This window comes from Artemia sp. Qi Xiang Cuo, chromosome 18, assembly GCF_049724085.1.
Source record: "Artemia sp. Qi Xiang Cuo chromosome 18, ASM4972408v1, whole genome shotgun sequence".
NCBI lineage: Eukaryota > Metazoa > Arthropoda > Branchiopoda > Anostraca > Artemiidae > Artemia > Artemia sp. Qi Xiang Cuo.
The window spans coordinates 23,834,515-23,860,956 of record NC_142811.1 but is presented as its reverse complement, the minus strand read 5'-3'; the positions used below and the strand labels follow the sequence as shown (position 1 = coordinate 23,860,956).

The 26,442-nt window shown below is 36.4% G+C and overlaps 1 protein-coding gene across 1 annotated transcript; it reads right to left on the bottom strand.

Moving 5' to 3' along the window:
- Window positions 1–15,130: 15,130 nt before the first annotated feature.
- Window positions 15,131–19,700, bottom strand: LOC148941346 (uncharacterized). Its single transcript, XM_089104300.1, has 2 exons — window positions 19,532–19,700; window positions 15,131–16,071 (listed from the first exon to the last, which is right to left on the bottom strand). The coding sequence occupies exons 1-2, from the start codon at window positions 19,560–19,562 to the stop codon at window positions 15,476–15,478; spliced, it is 627 nt and encodes a 208-aa protein (XP_088960426.1). The 5' UTR covers window positions 19,563–19,700; the 3' UTR covers window positions 15,131–15,475.
- Window positions 19,701–26,442: the final 6,742 nt, after the last annotated feature.

Sequence of the window (26,442 nt, the reverse complement as noted above, 5' to 3'; positions counted from 1 at the left end):
GACCGGGGGAGGGCCTTTGGGGGTCCGAGGAGGGCGTTTGGGGGATAACATTTCGAAATTTTTACTTTTTAGTTTACTTTTTTTTGCGGCGCATCCCTGCGGCGCATCCTGCGGCGCTTTCTTGCGGTGCCTCCCTGCGGCGCATCCCCTGCGGCGCTTTCCTGACCCGCGGCGCATCCCTGCGGCACATCCTGCGGCACTTTCCTGGCCCACGGCGCATCCCGGCAGCGCTTCTCTGGTCCGGGGGACCTTTGGGGGCCGGGGGAGGGACTTTGGGGCACAGGGAGGGCCTTTGGGGCACAGGGAGGGCCTTTGGGGGTCCGGGGGGCAGTTGGGGGCCTGGGGGACATTTGGGGACCGGTGGAGGGCCTTTGGGACCCCGTTGGTCCTTTGGGAGCTCGATGGGCCTTTGGGGGGCCCGGGGATGGCCTTTGGGGGTCTGGGTGGGCCTTTGGGGGCGCCGGTGGCCCTTTGGGAGCTTGGGGGGCCTTTGAGGACCGGGGGCTTCCTTCGGGGTTGGGGTAGGAGGATTGGAACCCTTTGGGGTTGGGCTAGAGGACCTCACAGCACTGTTCAAATGAAACTTGTGTATTATAACGACCACAGAGTTTCACCATTAAATTCTCTTCTAAAATCTCTTCAAAAATCATCTTTTAAAATGTCTCTAACTGTTTCGCCGAAATACTTCCATAACCTGTCTAAAACAGTTTCGCCCAAATAATCCCTAAACGTAATTCAGCGTGTTCCTGTTGTTGTTGGCATCTCTGCGCTAATGCATTTCAAATTAATAAGAAACCTGATTCCCGTGCTAAAACAATTCATCGCTAAGATGTTTCTTGGAGAATTGTTTCCATGGCCTTTGGCTATTAATATCCTTTGGAGTTCGACCAAAAGCGTTGTTTCCGAGGCAAAGACATTAATGACATGGATCTATTCCCGGAGAATCGTTTCTATGCGAAAATTTTTAAAGTCTGACAGATGATGTCATTGGTTGATTGATCTGTCAAGAAAGGGGAATTAATTTGTTGTTTCTAAGGGGAATTATTGATTCACGATAGGTGAATTGAGGTCGACAGCACAGGTGTTCCAAGGTCGATGTTGTTGTTGTTGTAAGTGCACGCTCTCAGCGAATGTCAAGGTCGATGTGGTTGTTGTTGACACATTGGAAAAAGAGGTCATTGACCCCATTAGCCACATGTTCTCCCTAGGGAGGCTATGCCCATATTAGGAGTTCGTTCCGTATTCTATGCCCATATAAGGAGTTCGTTCCGGACTCAATAAGGCATCTCTACTCATACACCCTTATGAATAGTCAGTTTATGACCGCGTATCTTAATTGACTTGACCTTTAGTTCGCATTCATTAGTATTCAATTTCATGTTCTCTGGGTCAGATGAACTCTTAATTATGTTATCCCCAAGGTAACTGAACTTTTGAAAAATAAAAGTTTGTGTCATCACCTCTTTGTTACAGGAAACAATTGAATATTTATCCAGGTAGGATTTATTAATGATAATTTCCTGATTTTGATTCTATTAACATCAGATGACTTTGGAGGGATTTCATTTAGACGCGACATAAGGTCTATAATTGCAGATATTTCCTTGCTTATTAATTCTAATTTATCTCTCATTGCTATAAGGGAAAGGAGTGATAAATCCGATAGGGGATTAGAACAACAATTGCCACAAGTAGTAGTTTCAGTCTGGCAGGAGGCATTAGATTTGTTGACTTCGAGATAGTCATTATTACTTGGAATGTTTGGAGCTAGAGGGGATGATCGAATTTCCATCACAATGTTCGCCAGGTCATTGCCCGATCGAAAACGAGGGGGAGTAATTGGGAGAGGCTGGGGTTGACTGGAAAAGAATAAATATGTCTTAACAGGTCAGAGACTGAATCAACATCTAGTAGTGTCTAGGGTTAATTTGAAAATGAAATTTAGGAAGGGCAATTACCATATGGGAAGCTATGACGTTAGACTCCAGGGTGAGAATCTTAGATAAACTTTCCAGGAACAAATGAATCTTAAACTGGAGAGTTTAAAATTTGACAGTGCAGAAGATCAATCTGGACTTGTCCCAGTTAAAGATAGGAACGAGGCCACAATTAGTGATGAAGAAAAACTTAAAGAGAGATGGATACAATATTTTGAGAATATGCTAAGCCCTGATAGTTAGAGAAGATATAGAAAATAATGAAAAAGTTTGCGAGACTTTGGATGCGAAGGGAGATATATTTTGCGGAGGATGAATTAGTGAATGTCTTAAAAGAATTAGTAAATGATAAGGCCCAGGACGATGATAGTGTGGTAAAGGAATTTTGTACATATGGTGGTTGTGAGGTTAGAGGTAAGCTACTGAAGATTATGAATACTATTTTTGAAAATTGAAATACCTAGCGATTTTAGGAATACCCTAATTAAACCCCCTTCATAAGAGAGGTTATAAGAGTGAGTGTGGTAATTGTAGAGGCATTAGCCTGGTTTCTGGAGGAAGCAATTTACTTAGTATGATAGTACTTTTTAGACTTAGAGATGCTGTAGATTGGGTTTTTGGAGAAGGATAGTTTGGTTTTAGGAAGGCTACAGGATGCGTCTACCAAATTTTCACTCTTATATTAATAATTGTGAAACGCCCGAGTCATCAAACCCCTTTAGTTCTCAGTTTTTCGATTATGAGTAAGTGCCAGATTTAGCTGCTAGAAGAGCTCTAGCGAAGATTCTATCCTTGCATGGTATAACAGATTAAATATTAAAATTATCAGTGCTATATATGAAAATAACAGTGCAGCGGTTAAGGTAGAAAGTGAGGTTAGTAGCTTGTTTCGTATTAAATAAGGAGTTAAGCAGGGCTGCTCCTTTTATATGGATCATTTTGACGGACTTTGTTCTAAGGAGCAGAGCAAAGGCAATGAGAGAACATATCAATTGGGAAAATAAAACTCCCATAGACTTAGATTTTGCTGATGATTTAAGCATCCTAGATGAACATTTTTACGAGTTTAAGGTGCAAGAATATGTTTGAAAATTACTGTTAAATTAGACAATTTAGCCAAGACTAGGAGTAAGTGAAGGGGAAGTGGTGATGTTGGGTAACGAGAAGATGGATCAATTAGTCAGCTTTACTTGCCTAGGTAGTATTATTATTGAGGAAGGTGGGTGGAGTGAAGATGTTATTAAGTAGAATAGCCGAGGCTCAGGGTATTTTTCACAGCTGAAAAAAATTTTGAATAATAGGAAGATAAGTCTGCGAACCAAGATTAGAATATTGGAAGCTACAGTGATGACAAGGGTCAAGTATGGCTCTGAAACGTGGGTGCTCCAAAAGATGGAGGAGAATTTATTAGATACTTTCCATCAAACAAAACCTAATAATTTTCTTCAGTACGAATAAAGTGGGTCTGTCCTGCTTTCTAGGACAATAATGAGGGAAAGGTTAAAGATGTCTAGGACACGCTTTGTCGATGAAAGAAGACATATTGCCAAAGATCCTGCCATTTTCGGCCAACCATCTAGGGCCAAACGGAAAGCATGTCGTCCCCGAATTGGGTGGGAGGAAGTGGCAAAGTTTAAGGAATACTGGAGCTTTTAAAAGGGTTTAAAGAGAGAGGCTTTAAATAGACTGGGATGGGGAAGGAGCGTGTGTTGCTGTTTTGGTCTCAGACGGTTTGGTACTCCAGTGAGTTGTTAGTAGTGGTAGCAATAGTAATACCTATCAAATAAAAAAGGTAAGGAATTATCTTGAACCTTTCCAGGCAAATTTCAGCACTTAATTAAAAATCACAAATAAGAATTGGCAAAAAAAAACTCAAAAGTTGGAGTCAAAAATCGTAAACTCAAAAGTTAAACTTTATCTATCTTTATCACATTGATACTGTGTGAGGGGGGTCACAAATGAGCTGTCAAGTATTGTCCTGAAGCGTCAGTGCTCCGAAAAATGGAGGAGGACCTGCTAGATGTTTTCCAGAGAAATTGCCTACGGATTGTTCTGGGTTCCCGAATGACTGACCGGAGCTCAAACAGTAAACTGTATAAAAAATATGTTTCAATCCCGTTTTCTAAGACTATAACGAGAGAAAGGATGAAGTGGTTGGGATCCCTTCTGCAGATGAAGGATTACAGATTGCCAAAGATTGTCCTTGTCGGCAAACCATCTAGTACTAAATGAAAAGCAGATCGTCCCCGAATGGGGTGAGTTAATGTCGTAAGGAAATATTTGAGGGAAATGGGAACTTCTTGGAAGGATTTAAAGATGGAGGCGTGAGTTGATTGAATAGATTGGGATAAAGAAGGAGCATATGCAGCTGTATTGGCCTCAGGCGGCTTGGTATTGCAGTGAGTTGTTAGCAGTTGTAGCATTACATTGACTGTAACATATTCAAGAACGGTAGCTGAGTCCGCCCTGGACTTTTAATTTTATTTTCCCTAGGGGCCCGAGTCCTAGTGTTGCCAATTATTTGGTTTGGGACAGGGATCAGTGGTGCAACTCTCTAAATTTAACAAGGGTTGACCCAGCTTTAAATGGGTAACCAACGAAACCTGGGGAAAGCAAACAAGAAAGGTGAGAGAGTGTACAGGATGGCGGGAACTCAACCCCCCAAAGGCATGGCCCTTAAGGGCCGTGAAACGAAGATCGACACTCCCAGTTCGGACTAAAAAGTTTAATGACATTTCTTTGCATTTACCAAATATGCCGAGATGTATAGGCTGTTTCATCTAAGCTAATCCAGAGCATGGGAAATAGCCTGAGGCGTAGCTAAAGTATTTTTATTGGGGGGGGGGGGGTAAGAGGGGTGCTGTTGAAGTAAGTGCTATTCAAGCGCTAGTGAAGAAGAGTAACTATTTAACAAACACGCTACTTATTGTGTTTAAAAGCATTGCGCAATACATTATAAACAATAAACACACATTAAACAATCATACATATAAGTGCTGGTGCTTGGATTTTACTAAAACAGTTAGCAATGAGCTGCTGCAGACGACAGTAGTATAGTGTAAACAAGTTTTTGGATGGGCGAAGATTAACGTCGTGGTATACACTCGGCTTTTTTCCAGCCAGATTCACCACTAATGCTGCAGTACATATCCCCCCTCCACTGCCCCCGCGCCTAGCGCAAGATGCTCAATCTCATAATTGAACCAAGCTCTATTTTAATAGCCCCGTGTATCACGCTATTCATTTGCTCGTAATTTCGAATGGATTTCGACTCTGTAAGATTAAATTTATTGTACTAAACTGTTAATATACGAGATTTATTGAAATATGATATATTGAATAATGATTTTTTATTAAATTGATTTGTTTTTGGGTTCGCTGATTTATATTAATAAAAAACATTGATATCAGCAGGCCACATAAAGCCGAAACAAAAATTATAGGCAGCGCAATAGCGCTCTTTAAGTAAAGACATAGGATAAGTCAAAGTATTACCACAGATAGTGCTACATTATGTTGTGACATATTCTCCACATTTAAATAGCGACTGTATTTCAAATTTGAAAGTATTCGAAAAATAAAATTAGAATTATTAACTTATCGGTTGGGCATTGTTTGACAAAAAATATCCAGATTATCTGACCGATCCTTGGCATCATTGCGGCAGAAGAATTAAATCAATTAGAAATATCCAGGAATGCCAATTAGAAGAAAAAATTGACTCCTAGAGTTTAAAAATTATCTTCCCCTTTGTATCTTTGTAAAAAAAACGAATTCTATGAAAATTACACAAAAGTTTTTTTCTTTAAATCATGGTATGGGGGGTGTGTATTAACAGAGGGGGTTACACTGAAAATTGTTTTTACGTCTATAATTCCCTTCACAAGCAAAGCTCGGTCTCCTAGTGCTGTGTAATAAAACTGATAACAATGGAAAAAGAAAATGGGTTGGTGCCGCTTATACGTGCACACAAAATTTCTGAATTGTGAGAAAAATATATATACTTTTTTTCAATTCACTTCGTTCTGTTCTCAGAAGACATTTCGTACAGCAGGTTGATACTAAGATAAATGTCCAACAAATAGTGCTGTGATTTAGGCAACTGTGAAAAGTTTAAATCATCATTTTTAACATAGTGACGTCAATTCTTTTTTTGGAGCTTATTAAAAGAAGTATTTAGAAATGTAAAAATAGCAAGAAGTCAGCATGGAATATGCATAAGCATAGAGGGCAGTTCTACATTTATAGGTTAGTATGTGAATACGGAAAATAAGGAATAGGACTTTATCAGCGCTTATTAGGCATTCCAATGACAAATAAGAGAATCAGAGTTTCAATTAAATACCGGAAATAAAAGTTAAAACAATTAAGTGATTCCTGGAGCAGATCCCCCTCTACCAAATTCCTCAACCAAATGACAATCGATTTGACCTATCTATTTATTAACTAAAAAAAAAAGTTTTTTTTAACTGAAAGTAAGGAGCGACATTAAAACTTAAAAGGAACAGAAATTATTCCGTATATGAAAGGGGCTGTCCCCTCCTCAACGCCTCGCTCTTTACGCTGAAGTTTTTTCTTGTTATAAAAACTAGAGTCGTGAGAAAGTCAAACTTTAGCGTAAAGAGCGAGAGGTTGAGGAGGGGACAGACCCTTTCATATACGGAATAATTCCTGTTCGTTTTAAGCTTTAATGTCGCTCCTTACTTTCGGTTAAAAAAAAACTTGTTTTTTTTAGTTAATTTCTGAACGCTTTTGAATTAATGCAGCTTTGATTTTGGCTCACCGTACATGAATAATTAAAACAAAATTCGCATATTAATTTTCCTTTTTTTTAGCTAATTGGCTTTATCGAAATTTTGTTCTGACGTAACTTACGTAACGAATTTCTATGTTCGCATGTTTTTATTACGTATATTAGGGAGTTCGCTCCCTAGTCAATACCTCGCTCTTTACGCTAAAGTTCGAATTTGTTCGAATCACAAACCCCTAAATCACAAAGGCCGGGTAATTAGAATAGATAGCTCTTTTGAAAGTACTAAAAAATTTTAGCGTAAAGAGCGAGGTATTGACTAGGGGGTGAACCCTCTCATATACGTAATAATTTCTGTTCGTTTTTTAATGTTGCTCCTTATTTTCAGTTAAAAAAAGTCGTTTTTTTATTTAATTTCTGTTCGTTTTTTTAATAATGCTGGGAAATCTGGCGCCCCCTTCATGGAAATTTTCCTTCCCCCAAAGAAATATCCTCCATGGAAACATCCTCCCCCGTAACCCTTACTCCGACCCCCCACTACAAAAAATTTCCTCCTGAAAACACCTGTATACTTCCCAATAACAAATGTAAACAATGGGTAAAGTTAATAAAATTTATATATTTAGAATCAGCATTATAAGCCCATTCTTTTGATACATTTATTGACATCACAATTCCTTTTTTAAAAGTTTCGATTACTATTTAGCCGTATCGCTTGTTTTTTTTATTGTTTTTTTTTTATTACGTATATGTTATTACGTATATGAGGGGGTTCTCCCCTTAGTCAATACCACGCTCTTTACGCTAAAGTTAAAAAAAAATTTAAATCACAAACCCCTGAATCACAAAGACCGTTTAATTAGAATAGATAGCTCTTTTGAAAGCACTAACAAAAAACTGTAGCGTAAAGAGCGAGGTATTGACTCGGGGGTGACCCTCCTCATATACGTAATAATTTCTGTTCGTTTCAAGTTCTAATGTTGCTTATTACTTTCAGTTGAAAAAACTTGCTTTTTTTATTTAATTTCTGCTCGTTTTTTAAATAATGCTGGGAAATCTGGCGCCCCCTTCATGGGAAAGTCCCTTCCCACAAGGAAATATCCTCCATGGAAAGACCCTCCCCCGTAACCCGTTCCTCTGACCCCAACCCCCCACTAGAAGAAATTCCTCCTGAAAAAACCTGTATACTTCCCAATAACCAATGTAAACAATGGGTAAAGTTAATAAAATTTATATATTTAGAATCAGCATTATAAGCCCATTCTTTTCATACATTTATTGACATCAAAATTCTGTTTTTAAAAAGTTTCGATTACTATTGAGCCGTATCGCTTGTTTTTTTTTTATTACGTATATATTATTACGTATATGAGGGGGTTCTCTCCTTAGTCAATACCACGCTCTTTACGCTAAAGTTAAAACAAAATTTAAATCACAAACCCCTGAATCACAAAGGCCGTTTAATTAGAATAGATAGCTCTTTTGAAAGCACTAAAAAAAACTGTAGCGTAAAGAGCGAGGTATTGACTCGGGGGTGAACCTCCTCATATACGTAATAATTTCTGTTCGTTTCAAGTTCTAATGTTGCTTATTACTTTCAGTTGAAAAAACTTGTTTTTTTTAATTTAATTTCTGATCGTTTTTTAAAATAATGCTGGGAAATCCGGCGCCCCTTCATAGAAATGTCCCTTACCCCAAGGAAACATCCTCCACGGAAAGATTCTTCCGATTAACCCCCTCCTCCATCCCCCTCCCCCACACCAGAAAAAAATCCTTCCTGATAATGTCTGTATACATCCCAATAACCAATACAATATGTAAACAATGGGCAAAGTTCATAACTTGCAGCCCTTCCCTTGGGAACTGTGGGAGATTAAGTCACCCTAAAATACATATTTATTAGATTTCCGAGTATTCTGAACAAAATGGCTATCTCAAAATTTTAATTGGGTGACTTTGGGAAAAAATGAGCGCGGGAGGGGGCCAAGTTGCCCTCCAATTTTTTTGGTCACTTAAAAAGGGCACTTGAACTTTTAATTTCCGTTCAAATGAGCTCTCTTACAATATTCAAGGACTACTGTATCGATACGATCACCCATGGGGAGATAAAAAAAAAAAAAAAAAATAAACACGCATCCCTGATCTTTCTTCTGACAAAAAATTCAAAATTCCACATTTTTGCAGATAGGAGCTTGGACCCTCTACACTAGTGTTCTCTAATACACCGAAACTGATGGTTTGATTTTCATTAAAGCTCCATAACTTTTAGGGGGTGTGTCCCCCTATTTTTGAAAATAAGTCAAATTTTCTCAGGCGCGTAAATTTTGATGGGTAAGACTAAACTTTATAAAAGTTATATATTTGAAATCAGCATAAAAATCTGATTTATTTTACAAATCTATTGGCATCAAAATTTTGTTTTTTGGAGTTTCGGTTACTATTGAGCCGAGTCGCTTCTTACTTACAGTTCGTTACCACGAACTGTTTGATAGTACGAATACCATTATAAAAAGCACTAAGTCTTATTTTCTTTTTCAGTGAATTCTTTTTCATTCAGGAAATTATTTCCACTGTATATTTATCTTCTTATTCTTCAGTAATTATATTTTTATCCTGTTTGCAGATGTAGTAGGTGTATTCATTTTCACTTTTGGAAATTTTAAACAAGAGAATTTAATTTTGAACTGATACATTTTAGGAAGTAAAAGCACCTTATATATTAAAGGAAGAAATTGACCTGAGCAAATGTAGTGAAACAGAAAGCATAGAACATTTTTCAATTTTGCCATTAACTAGGCTCACATTTTTACTTGATGATAAGGTTTCAAAGGCAGTGCATTTGTAAAAATAATAATGTGGAACATATTATGAAGCGTAATGGACCCCTATTTTTCTCGTTTTCCCTATGTTAAAAACGAGCATGGATTAATATAAAAAAAAATTATCTGCTCAAGGTAAACAGCAAATTTGACACTTAAAACGAATAACAGTTTTAAAGCTACTTAATAAATTATAGTTTTCCATAATATTAGGGGGGAGCAATTGCCCTCCCTTGCCACCCCCCAAAGACACCACTGGAGATAGCATACTTATAATTAAATTTTAAGGTGCCTTTGTTGTTAAAATTATCGTGTCAATTAAGAAGTTAATTGCCAATTTAGTAGGGAAACCGTGGCTACTTGTGCCAAGGAGGATTCGGGTTCAAATAGGCTGTCCAAGCAGATGGGATGCAGCACCTAATTAGTTCGTGTGGATGAAAGTATGCCTTGTTTTAGCGTATTATATAGGTTCAAATACACTGTCTTACATAATTTTCAGCTATAGCAATGTTTTATTTTTTGGGTCATGAAGTAAAATTTACCAAGTGTGTTCAAATAATAACTATGAAAAGGAAAATTTAGGTAGGTAAAATTATGTAACACGTTTACTTTAATCATTATTTAACTTAATATTCCGTGAGTGTATATTTTTGTTTACGTATAAAAAAACGCTAAAATGAAGTAAGTTTGAAATGGTAGACCTTGGTAGACTGTTAGAGATTTGACAGACTTAAGGGCAAATTGTGGGTGTTACTAGCTTCCCCAGCCTGAGTTTTATCATAGTAGAAAAATGTTATGATACTACAAAAGACGTACGGAATAAGCTAAAACTTCCTTGAAAGATTATTGAAGATTTGCAATAGAAATTAAATCTAGGTTAATCTTGGGAGAGCTCAAAGCCTTTTCAGTATAAATTGTTTCCTCGATAAATAAAGGGAAAAAGCTCAGATGCGAACGTTCAGAGAAAATATCAAAAGCTTCAATTGAATTTTAAACCTACGCAATACAAAGAGTTTGCGAATATAGAAAATCAACAAACATATTTTACGATATAGTAGGCTAATAATAATGTGTTTCTGCCCTCTTTCGATACATTACAAAAATGCACCAGAGGAGTACAAACAAAGGGAAAATACACACAAATAATTAACGATTATACAGTAAAGTGACCAATATGTCTAACGAAAATAGGCACACAAGCAGAAACTTAAATCAGCACTAAAACACAGAATCTATCAGGCTACCCAACCGTATATAATAAATGGCTATGCGGAAAGTCAGATGTTTTCTTACATCGGTCTTCAAAACGAACCGATAATTCATCCTTTTAACACATATATCGAAAACATGGTGTTTTTTACTAATGTACGTGTTCCGAAAACACAGAGGGATACCAATAAAATACTTAGTATACCGGCAAAATTGGCCCCTAATTTGCTTTTTATCAGTTATAGAAAACAGATTCCAAAACGGAAGCATAAAAACACATACGGTGCAAACATTGAGTTGTAAAGCTTTCCCGGCGTATATTTACCAAATTGCCCTTAAATTTTTGCCAACATACCATATGATTTACGGAGTTTATTTTCTAGCTCCTTGAAAACAAGAGCACATGTTGCTCTTATCGAAGAAGCAAAAGGGGCGCCCAAATACATTATAGAGTCGGATCTAGGAACAGAGATCGAGGATATTTTAAGGGACTCTGATTGCGCCTTCTCACATGGGCTTACAATCATGAACTCAGTTTTCGACGGTTCAATAGCAATGCCAATCTTAGATAGCCTAGCCTGAAGAACCTCAACAGCTCTTTGCCTTGAGGACATGTTTTCAGTGAGAAGAAGCATGTCGTCTGCATACAACAGGTGACTAATATCAATATGACTATCAATAATATATGGTGGGATATTTCTTGTCGATGTTCTAAGTACGTTGTTGAACATTAAAGTACTTAAGACTGAGTCTTGCTTTACCCCTCACTTCACAGGAATAAAGTTTGTCAATCCATCACGAGAACGGATCCGGACTATTGAATTCTGGAACCAATTGCAAACGCATGATTGTGAACGCAAAATGGAGTCACAAGCTTTAGATATGTCAACTGCGCATACGCAGAGACTTTTTTCATCATCTTATGTCGTTTCATTATAGACAAAAACACAGAATGCCCATTTTGCACTCCTAATCCTTTCCGGAAACCAAATTGATGGTCTCCAAAATCACACTTTTCTCGCAGAAAAAGGGCACATTATTTTTTCCAGTAACTTGCTAAGAATACGGCATATAGTTATAGGTCTATATGAATTGCATACCATTGGGTCATTATTCTTATTAGGGACACACGTGACTAGTCCTTCACATAGTGACTTACAGTTGGGACAAAATCATATCGAATAACAAAGCTAGGTGTTCGAACAATACACGTGCACCGTACTGTAAATGTTCCACTTGCAGACCATCTACCCCAGGGGCTTTCCCTATTTTCAGAAGACAAATGTGATTAAATAACATAGAGAGTGTAATAGTAATGTAATTTTTATGAGGATTCAGCTTTGACAGTTGTTTCTGCTGTATAGCATGAAAATTTGTGTCAATTGGTGGTGGGTCACAAGCAAATATTGGCGAAAAGTGAGAATGCCATTCAGTGGTGGTAATATTATTTGACATAGTTGAAGTGGAACGTGTATGTTTTTTAATCTCTTTACACAAAAGCTGCGGATTATTCTGTATTAACTGTGAGTGATTATCAAATTGACATTTTTTCCAATTTTTCACAACTTTCTGAAAATTATACTTTGTCTATTTAACTAAATCAAAAACTACACCTGAACAAGGTCTATCACAGTCCTTCCATATTTTATACCAAAAGCGATGACAGAGTTTAGCTTCATTTAACTCAGGGAAATTAGACCATCCCCATTTACGCGTATTAGTTTTTACAGATACGGTTGGGACCACAATATTTGCAGCAGCAATCTTTAGAGAATGTAATATTTCTGCAAGGTAGTAATCTACATCCAGGGCGTCCCCCCGAAATGTAGGACACAGATGGCGATATGGTACTTTAATTTTATTCAACATATAGTTAAAATTAGTATGATATAACCCTAAGTCAATTTTATTCCAAGGCTTCTTGGTAAATCGTTTCCTCCCCCTGATCCCCCGTCAAAGACGCTGGAATAGAGCAAGACAGTTCTAAGTGGGGATGATCACTAATCAAAAAATCTTGTGATACATATACTTTAAGGTTGGCCGAGCCGACTGTTGAAAATCTGGTATTAATGAAATTTCTGTTCTTCTGAATCACGGAGTTTAGCTAGGAATTTTCGCTACTACTAATAAATTACACAATATCTCAGAAAAGAGATAGTAAACAAATAATAAGAAACACATAGTAAATAATAATAATAAAACAATAATAAACAATAATAGTAAACAAATAATAGTGAACAAAATAATAATAAACAAATAAGAGATAGTAAAAAAATAGTGAACGTACTGACTAGCCAAGTTTATGCACCACCATCCCTGAATTTCTTGTCGTAGCTACAGAAGTTGAAGTATTAGTCAAAATAAGAAATTTAATAAACACAATACAGATACTTGTTATAACTTAGAGCCTATACTAGAAGCTATCAATTTAGCTTTGATTAAATATGGAATACTGATGAAACAGGAATTAGGTAGTTTAAAGGCCTGGGACGGTAATTACAAAATAGCGTAAAAAGTTAATGGAAGGAATGAATTCAGGACAACTGGGAGCAAGCACAATTATGGTTATACCATGATATAAAGATTTTCTTTGCTTCAGAGTTATTCAAATAAACCTTATCCGTCAAAAATGGGACAGATGAAGAAAACAGAGACTAGAGAAAACTTCTCTTAGACTCATTTCCAGGCCTTACTTTTAGGCCTTATTACAATAGGTCCACCTTTATAGGTGGACAATAGGTCCACCTTAATAGGTCCACCTACAATAGGTAGGCCTTATTAAGTTAAGGTCCACCTGGGTCAAGGACTTATAAATTTAAATTTCATGTGTTTAGAAGAAAAGCATTTTTTAACATTTTTTCTGGCCCCATTTTTGAGCGAATAATTTTTTTTTATTCATTGGGGTCCTGAACAGTTACGAATATTGATATCATTCCGAACTAAAAAAAAAAACAAAAAACAAATCCAATTGCCTGTGACTGCAACCAATTTTTTGTGCATGGGGGGGGAGGGCTTGGCCCAAGGACTTCCAGATTTGTTCCAAGCTGATAAAAATAATGTTTTTTTTTGTCCATTTTCTAGCCCAAGCTTCCATCTTATCCTTTTTTGCATTAGGCCCCCCTTATCCCAGGGACTTACAGATGTTAGTTCCAAACCTCAAACGTAAAATTACCGATCTTGGTATGACAATGATATCAACAAAGTGCAACACTCCCATCTTTTTGGTTGTTATGGTTATTTGAAGGGCAAGAGTTCGTAAGTTATTGTCAGGGTCATTTGAGAGAGGGCTAAAGAATCCTAAGATTTAGTGGTCTTCATAAAATGGAAGACCCAGCCACCTTCTTGTGTCCGTGAAGCCCCACACAGCTCCGTACCAGAATTTCCAGATAGTCATTTTAATTGAAATTTCTGAAATGCATAAAAATTTTTACACATGGGCAACATGATATGCACAGCCCTGAGGGCGGGGACACAAATTTATGTTAATATGACGAGCCAGAAAAAAAAAGATAGTACATAAAATGACAGTTTGCTACGGTATAATAGACATTAGTTTTTATTTCAGACAGAAAGTATTCTGCCCTAAAGATAAACAAGCTGAGCGTTACACTGTTGTATTTCTATTCATATGTTTGATTTTCAAAGCCAACTTTCATTCAGCTCCTGTCTAATACTGAGCAGCTAGACTTAGGTCAAAACTTAGAGAAGGTTAGACTCCTTTTTTCCCTTTCTCTTTACATGAAATCTCTTTACATGAATCTCTTTACATGAAATTTCTCTTTACATGAATGAAAGCCAACTTTCATTCAGCTCCTGTCTAATACTGAGCAGCTAGACTTAGGTCAAAACTTAGAGAAGGTTAGACTCCTTTTTTCCCTTTCTCTTTACATGAAATCTCTTTACATGAATCTCTTTACATGAAATTTCTCTTTACATGAATGAAAGCCAACTTTCATTCAGCTCCTGTCTAATACTGAGCAGCTAGACTTAGGTCAAAACTTAGAGAAGGTTAGACTCCTTTTTTCCCTTTCTCTTTACATGAAATCTCTTTACATGAATCTCTTTACATGAAATTTCTCTTTACATGAATGAAAGCCAACTTTCATTCAGCTCCTGTCTAATACTGAGCAGCTAGACTTAGGTCAAAACTTAGAGAAGGTTAGACTCCTTTTTTCCCTTTCTCTTTACATGAAATCTCTTTACATGAATCTCTTTACATGAAATTTCTCTTTACATGAATGAAAGCCAACTTTCATTCAGCTCCTGTCTAATACTGAGCAGCTAGACTTAGGTCAAAACTTAGAGAAGGTTAGACTCCTTTTTTCCCTTTCTCTTTACACAGAGTAACTTTACAATCGTAACTCCCACCTGAATTACATATGAAAAATGAGAATGAGCTATAAACAAATCAGCCATTATTCTATGAAAGCAAGGTTTATTAAACACAGTCATAAAATCTTAAATACAATATGAAATCTAACATTGATTTAATTTTTTACAGACTATCCACCCATATCACAATCCTCCACACAGATGATAATACGGAAAAACTAGCCACTTAAACACTTTAATTAGCAAATACAAGCGAACTTTTTTAATTTGTAACAAATTCCTAATTAATGGATACGAATATTGCCCACGTTTTAGCAGAAAAAAGTTATAAGAAACTTAACAGAAAAGTGCCAGTTTGACAACATACGACTTTTCTTAGTTCTTGAAATCAGAATCATCAACTCAATAGACGGTACGAGATTTAATGACTACTGAGAAGCATCTCCTTCTTGCTTCTCTTCTTCGGCTGTTCTTTCTTGTTGTTCTTCTTCTAGCTTTTCAGCTTCGACTGTTTCTTCTTTAGCCTTTTCATCTTCTTCATCTTTACCAGCAATCTCAGTCGCTGAATAATTTGTCACTTTTTCTTCAATTTTCTTAAGCTGCTCTTTAATCTGATCGACTGTTTTCACCAAATCTGTCAGCTGATTTTTAACTTCATCTTGAACCAGTTTCTTTATTTCTTCACTATCTTTTGTGTTCTCAACTATCCTTTTCTCTGCTTCGTCAATACTCTGTGCTAATTTTTCTACCAGTTTCTGCTCCAGTACTGACATGTCATCTTTTATTGGAGCTACTTTGGCGTTGAGCTCGCTTTGAAACTGATTACGCATATTCTCTATTGAATTAGTGAGCTGCTCTTCAAGCAATGTGACAGGGGATATAGTGACCACCTGAGCCTCTTTACTAAATAAATTCAATGGGTCAGCAAATACGAGAAATGCGACTGATCCGACTAGGAACAGAAGTGGAAAAAGTCGAAAAATCATGCCATTCAGCATCCTTTTTCCAGCACTATTTCCTGAACCTGAAACCGATAGAACGTATAAGAATATAAATATACCAAACTAGACAGTTCACGGTGATGAACACTAACTAAGGACCTATGCTCGTCCACAGTCAACAGATGTCTAAAAACGAAGCGCCAAAACAATATATACATGTAATTGAAACAGTACCTCGAAATATATATAATTAGTTTTACTTGCTATTACCTATGAAGATTAGATTAGTATGAGAGTATTTGAATCATTATACAAAAAAAGGAGGAAACCAACTTGTCAGGGTTACAATCTTAATGAAAATTACGACTTTAACATCAGCTTCTCTGATAACCTTGAAGCAGAAGTGCGAGTCTTCTATCAAACAGAATTTCAGTTTTTGTTTGAGGATTGTTACAGATAAGTGTTTTCGTTTCAAAAGACGAACATTCTGTACCAACGGTTTTAGTGGATTGAAGGAGCACCCATTCAAGAGAAAATTTTCAGTTTTAGTCTTTTTTTTTATTAACAAAAGAGGCTATCCTACGAAAAAATGCCAATTTGGGCCAGTATGTGCCGCTAAAATTAGCCCGAATACAGACAAAACGCCATACGGTAAAATGTTTGGGAAAACCAATGATTTTATACCAATCAATATGTATATAGTCTCTCAGTTTCCAAAGACATAGTGCTATGGGGTGGCAATTTCGTTCTTGATCATGCCAACGTTTTATTTAAAATGAATGGTTTTTTTTCTAAGAGTTTTTATAGACGATTATTTTAAAGCTTATTTTTAGGGGTTGCTTATTAATATATTGTGTTTACCTTAACATTGACAGTTAAAGATGAATTTGTATGCGTGTTTATGTTTTTTTTTCTTTTCTTCATATGTAATGGTGTTCATAAACTTGAAATATAGAAAATTGAGACCGATTCTCGATTAATACAATGAGAACTGATACTGATACTGATAATTACGATATGATACTGATAAATAGTGAGACAAAATGTAAATACTTATAACTGACATAAAAAAAAGGACAATTTGTAAAATTTCAGTAGTCCAAAGATTTTTGTGAAATAAGAGAGTAGAAGGACTTGAGGACATATTTCCAAACAGAGAATACCAGTTTCTTCAGAAACTTAATGCTTATCTGACTGGCTTATTCTAAAGGTGATGGATGCAACGACGATGCCAAAAGTTGATATAACAGTTGAAAAAAAGTTTGGAAGATTAGTCTGCGAACCAAGATTAGAATCTTGAAAGCTACAGTGAGGACAGTGGTCAAGTATGGTTCTGAAACGCGAGTGGTCCGAAAGACGGAGGAGAATTTATTAGAGGCTTTCCCTCAAATAGAATCTAATAATTTCCAGCAGTAGGAGAAATGTGGGTATATCCTGCTTTCTAGGGCTATACTTAGAGAAAGGTTGAGATGTCTAGGACACGTTCTGTGGATGAAAGATGACAGACTGTCCAAGATCGTAATTCCTGCCAGCCATCTAGGGCCAAACTAAAATCAGGTCGTCCCCGAATTGGGTGGGAGGAAGTCACAAAGTTTAAGTGAAATTAAAACTTCTTGGAAGGGTGTAAAGAGGGAGGCTTTAAATATATTGGGGTGGAGGAGGAGCATGCTTAGCTGTTTTGGCCTCAGGCACCGTGGTGCTTCAGTCAGTTGTTAGTAATGGTAGCAGTAGTTATACCTGTCAAATAAAAAAAGGTATCGAATTATCTGGAACCTTTCCAGGTATAGAGCAGTATCATCACTTTACTAAAAATCTCACTTACGAAATGGCACAAAACTCGGAAGTTGGAGTCAAAAATCGAAAACTCAAAAGCTAAACTTTATCTAGCTGGTATGATATTGATACTGTGTGATGGGGATCAAAACTAAAAAATATGGTTTTTTGTGATTGCTGTTTTACGTAGCAAAAAGCTTCAAATATTGTAACACAAACTAGGACTAGTTACCACAAATATATTTAATATAATTCAGGAAAACAATATCTGTTAAATTAAACTAACATAAGTTTATCTCAATACTTTCCAATCATAGAGCAACTTTTAATATTTTGGCAAAATAACACTCGAATGGGCATGTATATGCCCAAGTAGCTGTCTTTGTCAGCCTGTATCTCGGTCCAGGATTTACAGTTTCTGGATATGGGCCAATACTCTTGGGCGAGTATTAATGTCAGTATTTTGTACAAAACAGTACGATTTAAGGGCTCTAATACTGTCCTGCATTTTGACATATATTAAATTTAATAGAATCTCAGAAAATGGAGGCAAATTTTTGTCAGAATTCACATGGAATGTCTACACTTAAATTTCACTTACTGTGAGCCGTTACGTGTTACTAGATTGCGGCCATTCCTGCAGCCATCGTTAAATATTTTCTTTAAACAAATTGCTTTTAATTTGAAGTAAAGAGCGGTGTAAACTTAAAAGGAAAAGAAATTATTCATGATGTAAGGTCACAACCGCTCATCAACACTAAAGTTTATGCTCTTTAGCCTAAAGTTTAATTTGCGCTTTAATGAACTACTTAAGTAAAAAAACAAGTTTCTTCAAATCATAAGCAATGCTCAAATTTGCCTTAGTAAAGAGACATGAGCCTTCAATGTGTTATTTTTTCTGAACCCTCCTTATGGAAGGCACCGTCGCGGATATTCGGGATGGATTATTAGATCGGAAATTAAAAGTCCTAGTTCCCTTTTAAGGAACTAAGATGAATCGAGGGCAACCAGCCCCCCTTCCAAGCCCTTTTTTGCCCCTCTTGTATCAGACCAATATTTGAGATAGTCCTTTTATTCAAAAATGTTAAAAAGCCTTATAAGTTAGACTACGGGTCAATATGACCAGCACAGCCCTAAGGGCAACGGACCTAAATTTTTAAATTACCGGATTTTGCAGAATATGTTATCTGCGATACCTTGGGAATTGCTTGGGGAATCGAATCAAAACTTTCAGGAAGCGTTATGGGGGGAGGGGCAAGTTTGCAAGCTTAAATACTTGACCTACATACACATCCGTATATCACATTTTTGAACTATATTTATCTTCAAATTTAAAATTTACTGAGTTTACAGAAGCCCAAGAGTCTCTACCCGCTGAATGACCCTGGGGTTGGAAATTAATCCTCTGGTACTTAAATTTTGAACAAGAGTTAACCCTTAAGCTCTTCTTAGGCAAGAATGACTTCTTACTAAATCCTAGGATCGCCTTTTAATTGTTTACAATCTTACGCTTTACAGGAAAAGTCTGTAACCCATGAAAGGTTTTGCGAAGTTTTGATTTTTCTTCGGTATAAGTGAATTAAAAAAAAAACCTTTTTAAGTAATTTTCCCCTTCTAAAAAATGTATGTATTAAAAGGAATTATGATGAAAAAAGGTCTCTAAATTTAGACCTCTCTATTTTAATGCATAAATGATGGCCTGTTTCAAGAAAATTATGACAAATTCGACAGATTTTTTTCTGATAGACAGGAAGTTAAAGGCACACTTACTTGGCATAACTTGGTACGAAACTGAGCCCATCTGGCTTAAAAATGATCCAAACAGTTTGGCGGATTTCTAATTTCTAAAAACACTTTCCTAGTCACTTCTAAGCTTAATAGTTCCACTTTTTGTGAAGATAGTTGGAATATGCCTGCAATTAGATTTAATAAATTATTAGACTCTTAATAACGCTTGAATCATAACCGCCTAAATGAGAGTGGAATTTCCAAAAACAAAGTTAACACTACCAAAAGTGCAAATGAAAAGCTGGGTATGAAAGTGAACAAAGTCCAGGAAAGTAACTTTAAAATTAAATACTGCAAAGTGACTTAAGACTTAAGTGACTAAGATTAATTACTAAGATTAATTGTAGTTGTAATTTTACAGAATCCGTAAAGAATGATAAAATATGATCAGACCGTCTTTCCACTAAAACATAGAGCATGGTAACCAATAAAATCAAGCAAGAGTAAAGTTCGCCACTGCATTAAATAAATCAACAATTTTTAGAGTCTTTTAATAACTGGCTTAATAACGGGCATTAGTTTTATGAATTGCAACCTGATTCATGAATTTACTGAGAAATATTCAATTTCAGCTGAGTGTCGGCTGACTCGGGGTACTAATATTTGGAAATTATATAAACTGGACTTGTTTTTTTTTATATGTATATTGAAGCCTCCATTGCTGTATAGCCTGATGGACAATAAAAGTATTAAGAAGTAATTTACTTTTAGCTTTAGAAACACTTGAGAGTATAGGTGGATTGGTGGGTGACATTGAGAAACCTTCTTACCAATGAGTAAATAACCAGGGGGAACACAAATTTTACAACCCTAACGCAGGGGGTATACGAAGAGAGAACTTTCTTTTCATGAAATCGGTCCTAAGGGTTTTCCTAATGAAAAAAGGTGACCTAAACATTAATTTGTACATTTCAAACCCCATCCCTCCACCCCTGGCAAAACTCCTCTATCCTAGAAATACTAGTTCGCAGCCAGGAAGAGCTAGTATCTTGTAGTTGTTTTTGTTACAGTTTTAAGCTATCGTTGCAACAGTATAAGCACCCTAGTAAAGAGCGAATCTTGCCCAATAGTAATCGAAATTTATAGGAAACGTTGTCAAACTTCCAACTGCGAAAAAACACAACTAGCACTGATTTGTGAAATGGCAAACTTTATCCAAGCAGTTATTATAAATTTAGAAATCAAAATTTTGAGAATTCCGAAAAAGAGCCCGATATCCATCAAATGTGACATTAAATCAAAATAAAAGTACACCATTGAAATATTTCTAAAACCATGTGTCAAAACCCTTCAAAAGATATTTAGTGTCTCAGAATTTGGAAATCCAGGAAAATAACATGTTTACATGGGTAGGATTGATATTTCTCTTTTTTTATTCTTTTTTTTCCAGGGTTCATCGTAAAGATACATGGAGAGATGAATATGGGCTCATTAGAAAGCTTTGCACAATAAAAATACGACAAAGAAGGGGTAGAACTTCAACAAAGTGCAATAAAAATGATTTTTATACCATTTGATAGAGAAAAACACGCTTATTAGCATATCCAAAATCGGCATCACTACTCTTGGGTGAAATGGGACAAATTCACAGGGGCAAAAGGCTAAAAGCTCATTATGCGATAACGCATAGAAAAAGACGTCTTCTATGGGGTAATTGGGGCCGTAGATCAAGAAAATCAATGTAATAATGGTCCATCACCAGTATAAAAGGGATATTTTGGACTTCATCTTTAGTGTTTGAAGTGAGAGGGATTATCTCACGTAATATATTACTTAAAAAAAACTTTTCCCACAAGATAGGTTTTTCAAAAAAAAGTAAAGAACTCGATTATACCAAAAATGAACAAAAATAGAATCAAATAATCTACCTAGCATACAACTACCACAGAACGGTATCAATAAATAAATGAAACCAAAAACAAACAGAAATTAAAATAAATAACAGAGTCAAACTCAAAGCGAGCAGAAATTAATATGAGTTGGGTTCTAAGCCCCAATGCTTTCTAAAAGCCAGAATTTATACTTTACTGAAAAAAATGAGCATTGTCTGTTTAATATACATATGCTGATGTTTATTCCTTAAAATCTAAATTAATTTTTGATTTCTTAAAGCTATAAAAATGAAAACATTTAAAAATAATTTTTTCAGTAAAGTACAAATTATATTCTGGCTTTTAGAAAGGATAGCAGTTTAGAATTTTCTCCTTCAACCTTTATTTAAGGACCTTCTACCATATTCTTTTTTTAAAGCTATTCTCTATTTCCATTTTTTTCCATTTCTTTTTCTCTTATGACGATATTTCTTTTGCACGATGATTCCTTGTCCATCACTCTTCTTATTTCTGTTCGGTCATGGTAGAAGAGCTGGATCTTTTATAGCTGGAGGAACTTTACTACTTGTTATTTATTATTTTAACTTTATTTGTTATTTTACGACTATTCCCAGAAAAAGATAAGAGTCTTTGTCGATAACAGAATTATTTCTATTTCTGAAGTTGAATTTTTTTAGATGGAATCCGCCCTCTGTCCAATAAGCTTTAAAAGCGTAGATAGCTATGGCACAACAAGCGTCATTTTAGATGAACCTTTTTCAGATGGAATCTGCCGTCTGTAAAATATACTTTAAAAGCGTAGATAGCTATGACACCATAAGCCTCATCGGCGAGAAAAGGATCAGAAGAAAAGAAACTCGTGAAATACTGCTTTCTGTCTGCAAAGAAAGAAACGACCTGTGGTAAAAACCGTTCATTTGCAGACCTCTATGTCCCTTGATGCTGTATATCACGTGTCGTGCTCAGCTGCTTTTCGAACGTATCGTAAAGCACCCTCGAAGTTTTCCAGTGACGTCCATGTTATTAAAAAGAAGACACCTGAAAAACCCGACGATGCAGAAAAGCATGAGACATTTTTAAAGAAAACGCTGCAAGAACACTTGAGGGATGAGCTTGTTATTGCCAATATTGACAGAAAATCCGACGTAGTTACTTCTAGTAAGATGACTTCTCGCATCCTTCATGAATGCTTTGACACTGAGAAGAAAGGACCCAACGAAGAACTAAAACTGAGAAAAATTCTTGCAGCCGCTGAACTAATTAAGAGTGATATCAAGAAGCTCCCTCGCAAAAAGAGACCTATACAATCCTCGAAGATATCTCCTCTGAAGGAAAGTTGCATAAGTATATACCAGAAACCTTGGAACTGTTTCTTCAGACGCTTTTTGCTAGAAAGATTATTTCAATGAAGATTTTATCGATTTTACGTACTGTTGTCCAAGTAGCACGTCACCGCGCTCTACTTTTACCTTTGTAGCTCGGCCTTCCTTTGCAACTAGACCACCCTCTGAAGTCACGTTTTGTTATTGATAGTCTAATGAACAAGGTTTCTGTTCCTCATACACTGAAGTGCAAAAGTTCAAAAAGTTTACAGCATGCCACCAACAAGCAGAAACCCAATTCAGTAGAAACAAGTTTGTCCATCATGTGGCTGATAAAGCGCATCATGATATTTGCGCTTTAGATGGCAAGGGCACTTTCCATGCCTTAACAATCATTGCAGCAGTAACTCCAGCCTGAATTTTAGTTTTCCAAGCCTATAAATAGTAGGAACTGATATTTACCGATGCTCTGCAATTATACAGTTGAATTACAACAGAAACGACGCAGTTCTTTCAACTATAAAAAACGAGAGTCTTCTGCGAATCTCAAAGTTCGGTCCTTATCGTCAGCTTGAATTGTTGTGGATCACTTATTGGTACCTAAAATTTCCATGGCCTGCATGGAATGGCTTCATGCAAGCAATATTTCGGGGACCATCTGCAAAAGCAGGCGCTTTGTTTCTACCCGATATCGATCTTCCTTCGAGTAGTGAGTCCTGCTTTTATTCTGCCTTGATGTTTGTGGCCAAGCAAGGGGAGAAACACGAATTCGTGCATATCGTAATGTTTAACTAGCATCTGTGGTATATGTCTATAAAATGATAGAAAGTAAATTAAACCGGGAAGCATAGTGAAAAAGATTGTCATGAAACTAGGAGGATTCCATCGTCTCGTGAGCTTTCTCGACTGCATATGAAATATCATGCAAGAATCAAGTCGGAAAGAAATTCTTGAAATCGTTTATGCTGAACAAACAGTACCTCATTTATTGACGGGGAAAGCATTAACTCGTGCTTTGCCCGGAAATATGATCATATTTTTAGCACTCCAAATCTGCATATTAAAGGAACGGAGTTTATAATAATGGATGCAAATAGCGACAAAGACCACACTGCCTTTTCATCATAAACAAATAAGTAGAAACAACAGGGAAATTTTCATACAAGACAGTGGAACGCAACTTTAAATGAATATTTCGACCCTATATCAAAGGGCCGCCCTAAACAAAACACACTAAGAAAAAAACAATAAAAACAAAACTCACATCAAAATTCGGTAATTAAGACTGAAAAGTTTTTTTAAAAAATGTTTTAAAACAGCCCAAATATCATTACTTCAAGGAAGTTCAATCAGGACTGGTACTCCAAACGAAGTGGACAGAGAACAATTCATTCAAATGAAATTAAAATACTTACAGACTTCTATCTAATAAAAACAATAAGGCGAGCCTCATCCACGTCCTCGGTGAAAATTTATGTGAAACTTTATCAGGTTATGATAAAGAAGGCGACGCGGATGGGAAGATCGTTTAAACTGCTATTGAGAAGTCTGGTCTTCTTCCTACTGTGCTAGTTAGTGATGATACTGACTTGCTCGTTCTTTTATTGTGTCATGGCAATTGCGATTCCACCAGGATATATTATTCTCCAGAAGCGAAACAAGGCGGTATAAGCAATGCATGGGACACACAAATGCCGAAAACTAGCTTGGGAATGCTAGTTCTGCAATTTCATACTTTTTCGCCATGCACTACTTGGCTTCAACACCACTTCCATATACATGGTGTTGGAGAAGGAAAGGTTATAGGCATATTTAAGGAAAACGAGGCGTTCCGAAGAAGTTCTCCAGTTTTCTTAAAGGCGAGCACAAAGGAGAAGATAGTCAGTGCTGGAGAACGTGCTTTACTGTACATCTATGCATACAAGAGGAATGAGGACCTATATTCAGCTCGCTATCGTATCTTCCAAAAGAAGATCTCGATATCCTCAAGATATGTGTATCCTCAAAACTTGCCACCCACAAGTGTATCTGCGATGTTTCACTCGTTGCGTGTCTATCATCAGGTCCAAAACTGGAGTGAAAATAGCAGTCTCATAAGGCCCTCTTCAGTGGGAGCTTAGGTGCAAAGAAACAGTCTTGGTTCCTACGATGACTAATTTATCTCCGGCTCCATTGCAGCTTCTGAAAGTTGTGAATTACTCCTGTAAGCCGAATAACTGTGACCCAGAAAGATGCTCAAGTTGCGTCTGGATTGCTCTATAGCTTGTAAGTCATGCAGAGGGATCTTCTGCCAGAATATCTTGTAACCTGAAGATGATGACATTGTCTTTACTGCCAATGATTTTCCGAAGCTTTCTCTTTTAATGTTTGACAAAGTGAAAATAATTGAAACCAAAGTTATCTAGTTCATTCTCTAATCTTTATATTAATCGATTTTGCTACATTATTAAATGGGCCATACCTTTTATATCTTGAAGTCTTGGTTTTTTTTTCTCTTGAGAAAGGTATTGGATTAAGTTGTTTCCTATGCCTTAGTTCCGTCTATTCATTCTTAAAAAAAGACCTTTCTTAGGGTTTCAGCAAAAGGTGGTCGAATGAACAGAAGACACATGTAGTTTATATTCCGTGATGTTTCAATTGCGGGTGTTTTGCAGGTTAGAAGTCTTTTTCTTTTCTATTTTCGGTATCTACAGTCAAGAAAACCCTACAAAGGACTCCTTGTTCACTAAAATAGGATATTTCGTTGATTTCCAGACTTAATCCCTCTCAGTTCAAACTCTAAGGGGGAATTTTCAAATATTCCTGTGATACTGGTGATGACCCTTTTTACCTTCATTTTCGTTTTCTATGACCTCAATTGCCCCATAGAAGACATCACTTTCCATTTTCCGCCACGCAATAAATTTTTTAGCTTTTGCCCCCTCTTCCGTACTTTAAGAACAAATTTTATCCATTTCGCCTCGGGGTAATGATGCAAATTTTGGGTACGTTAATAAGCTCGTTTTTCTCTATTGAGTGGTATTCAAATCATTTTTGTTGCAATTTGTTGAAGGTCTAATCGTATTTTGACTGTACTAGCTAATATTAATTCTATGTGTCTTGTAAATGCGCTGTTATAACACCATGTTTGTGCCCCCATTTTGTAACAAAAAGTGACGTTACCTAAACGGTAAGGGTTAAAGAACTGGTTAGCCCCTCTTAAAAAAGTGTTATTAAGGAAACTGCTGAAGTAGGGATAATCTCGATTGAATGCATAGATAAGCCTGGATGAGGCAATGCCACAAGGAACTAAAATATAATACCGTAGATAAACTTAAATTCGTATAGACGAATAATGACTCTTGTGGAAGCTAATGTTGACTCCTATGAACGTTTGTATTTTTTTCAAATTGCCCCTCATAGTGCCACATTCGAGCATCAGTGTAATCTTATTACACTGCCAGCATAATTTATAAAGATGAGTTACCGAAATAGATATGAACTCGATTAGATGAAGCGATACATAGATGAAGCGCCAGTGCGATTTTAGGATAATTTTGACTCATTTTAGAACTTATTTTTCAATTTATGGTAAGAATACTAGACGATAGTTTTATAATTATAAATAAGTAGTTTAGATACCCTAATTATATGTCTTAAATTGAGATGAGGGTAAAAAAGAAGTATAATAAGATTGTTTGCAATGCAGTACTTGTCGGTTATTTAATACACAATCGAGAAGTGAAGTTTGGTTAATGCT

Bases quoted from the DNA above. Each gene is read 5' to 3' on its own strand.
- LOC148941346 (XM_089104300.1), bottom strand. From the start codon at position 19,562: ATGGGCTCAGTTTCGTACCAAGTTATGCCAA. The intron at 16,072-19,531 runs GTAAGTGTGCCT...TATCGGTTTCAG, and splicing joins TTCGTACCAAGTTATGCCAA to GTTCAGGAAATAGTGCTGGA.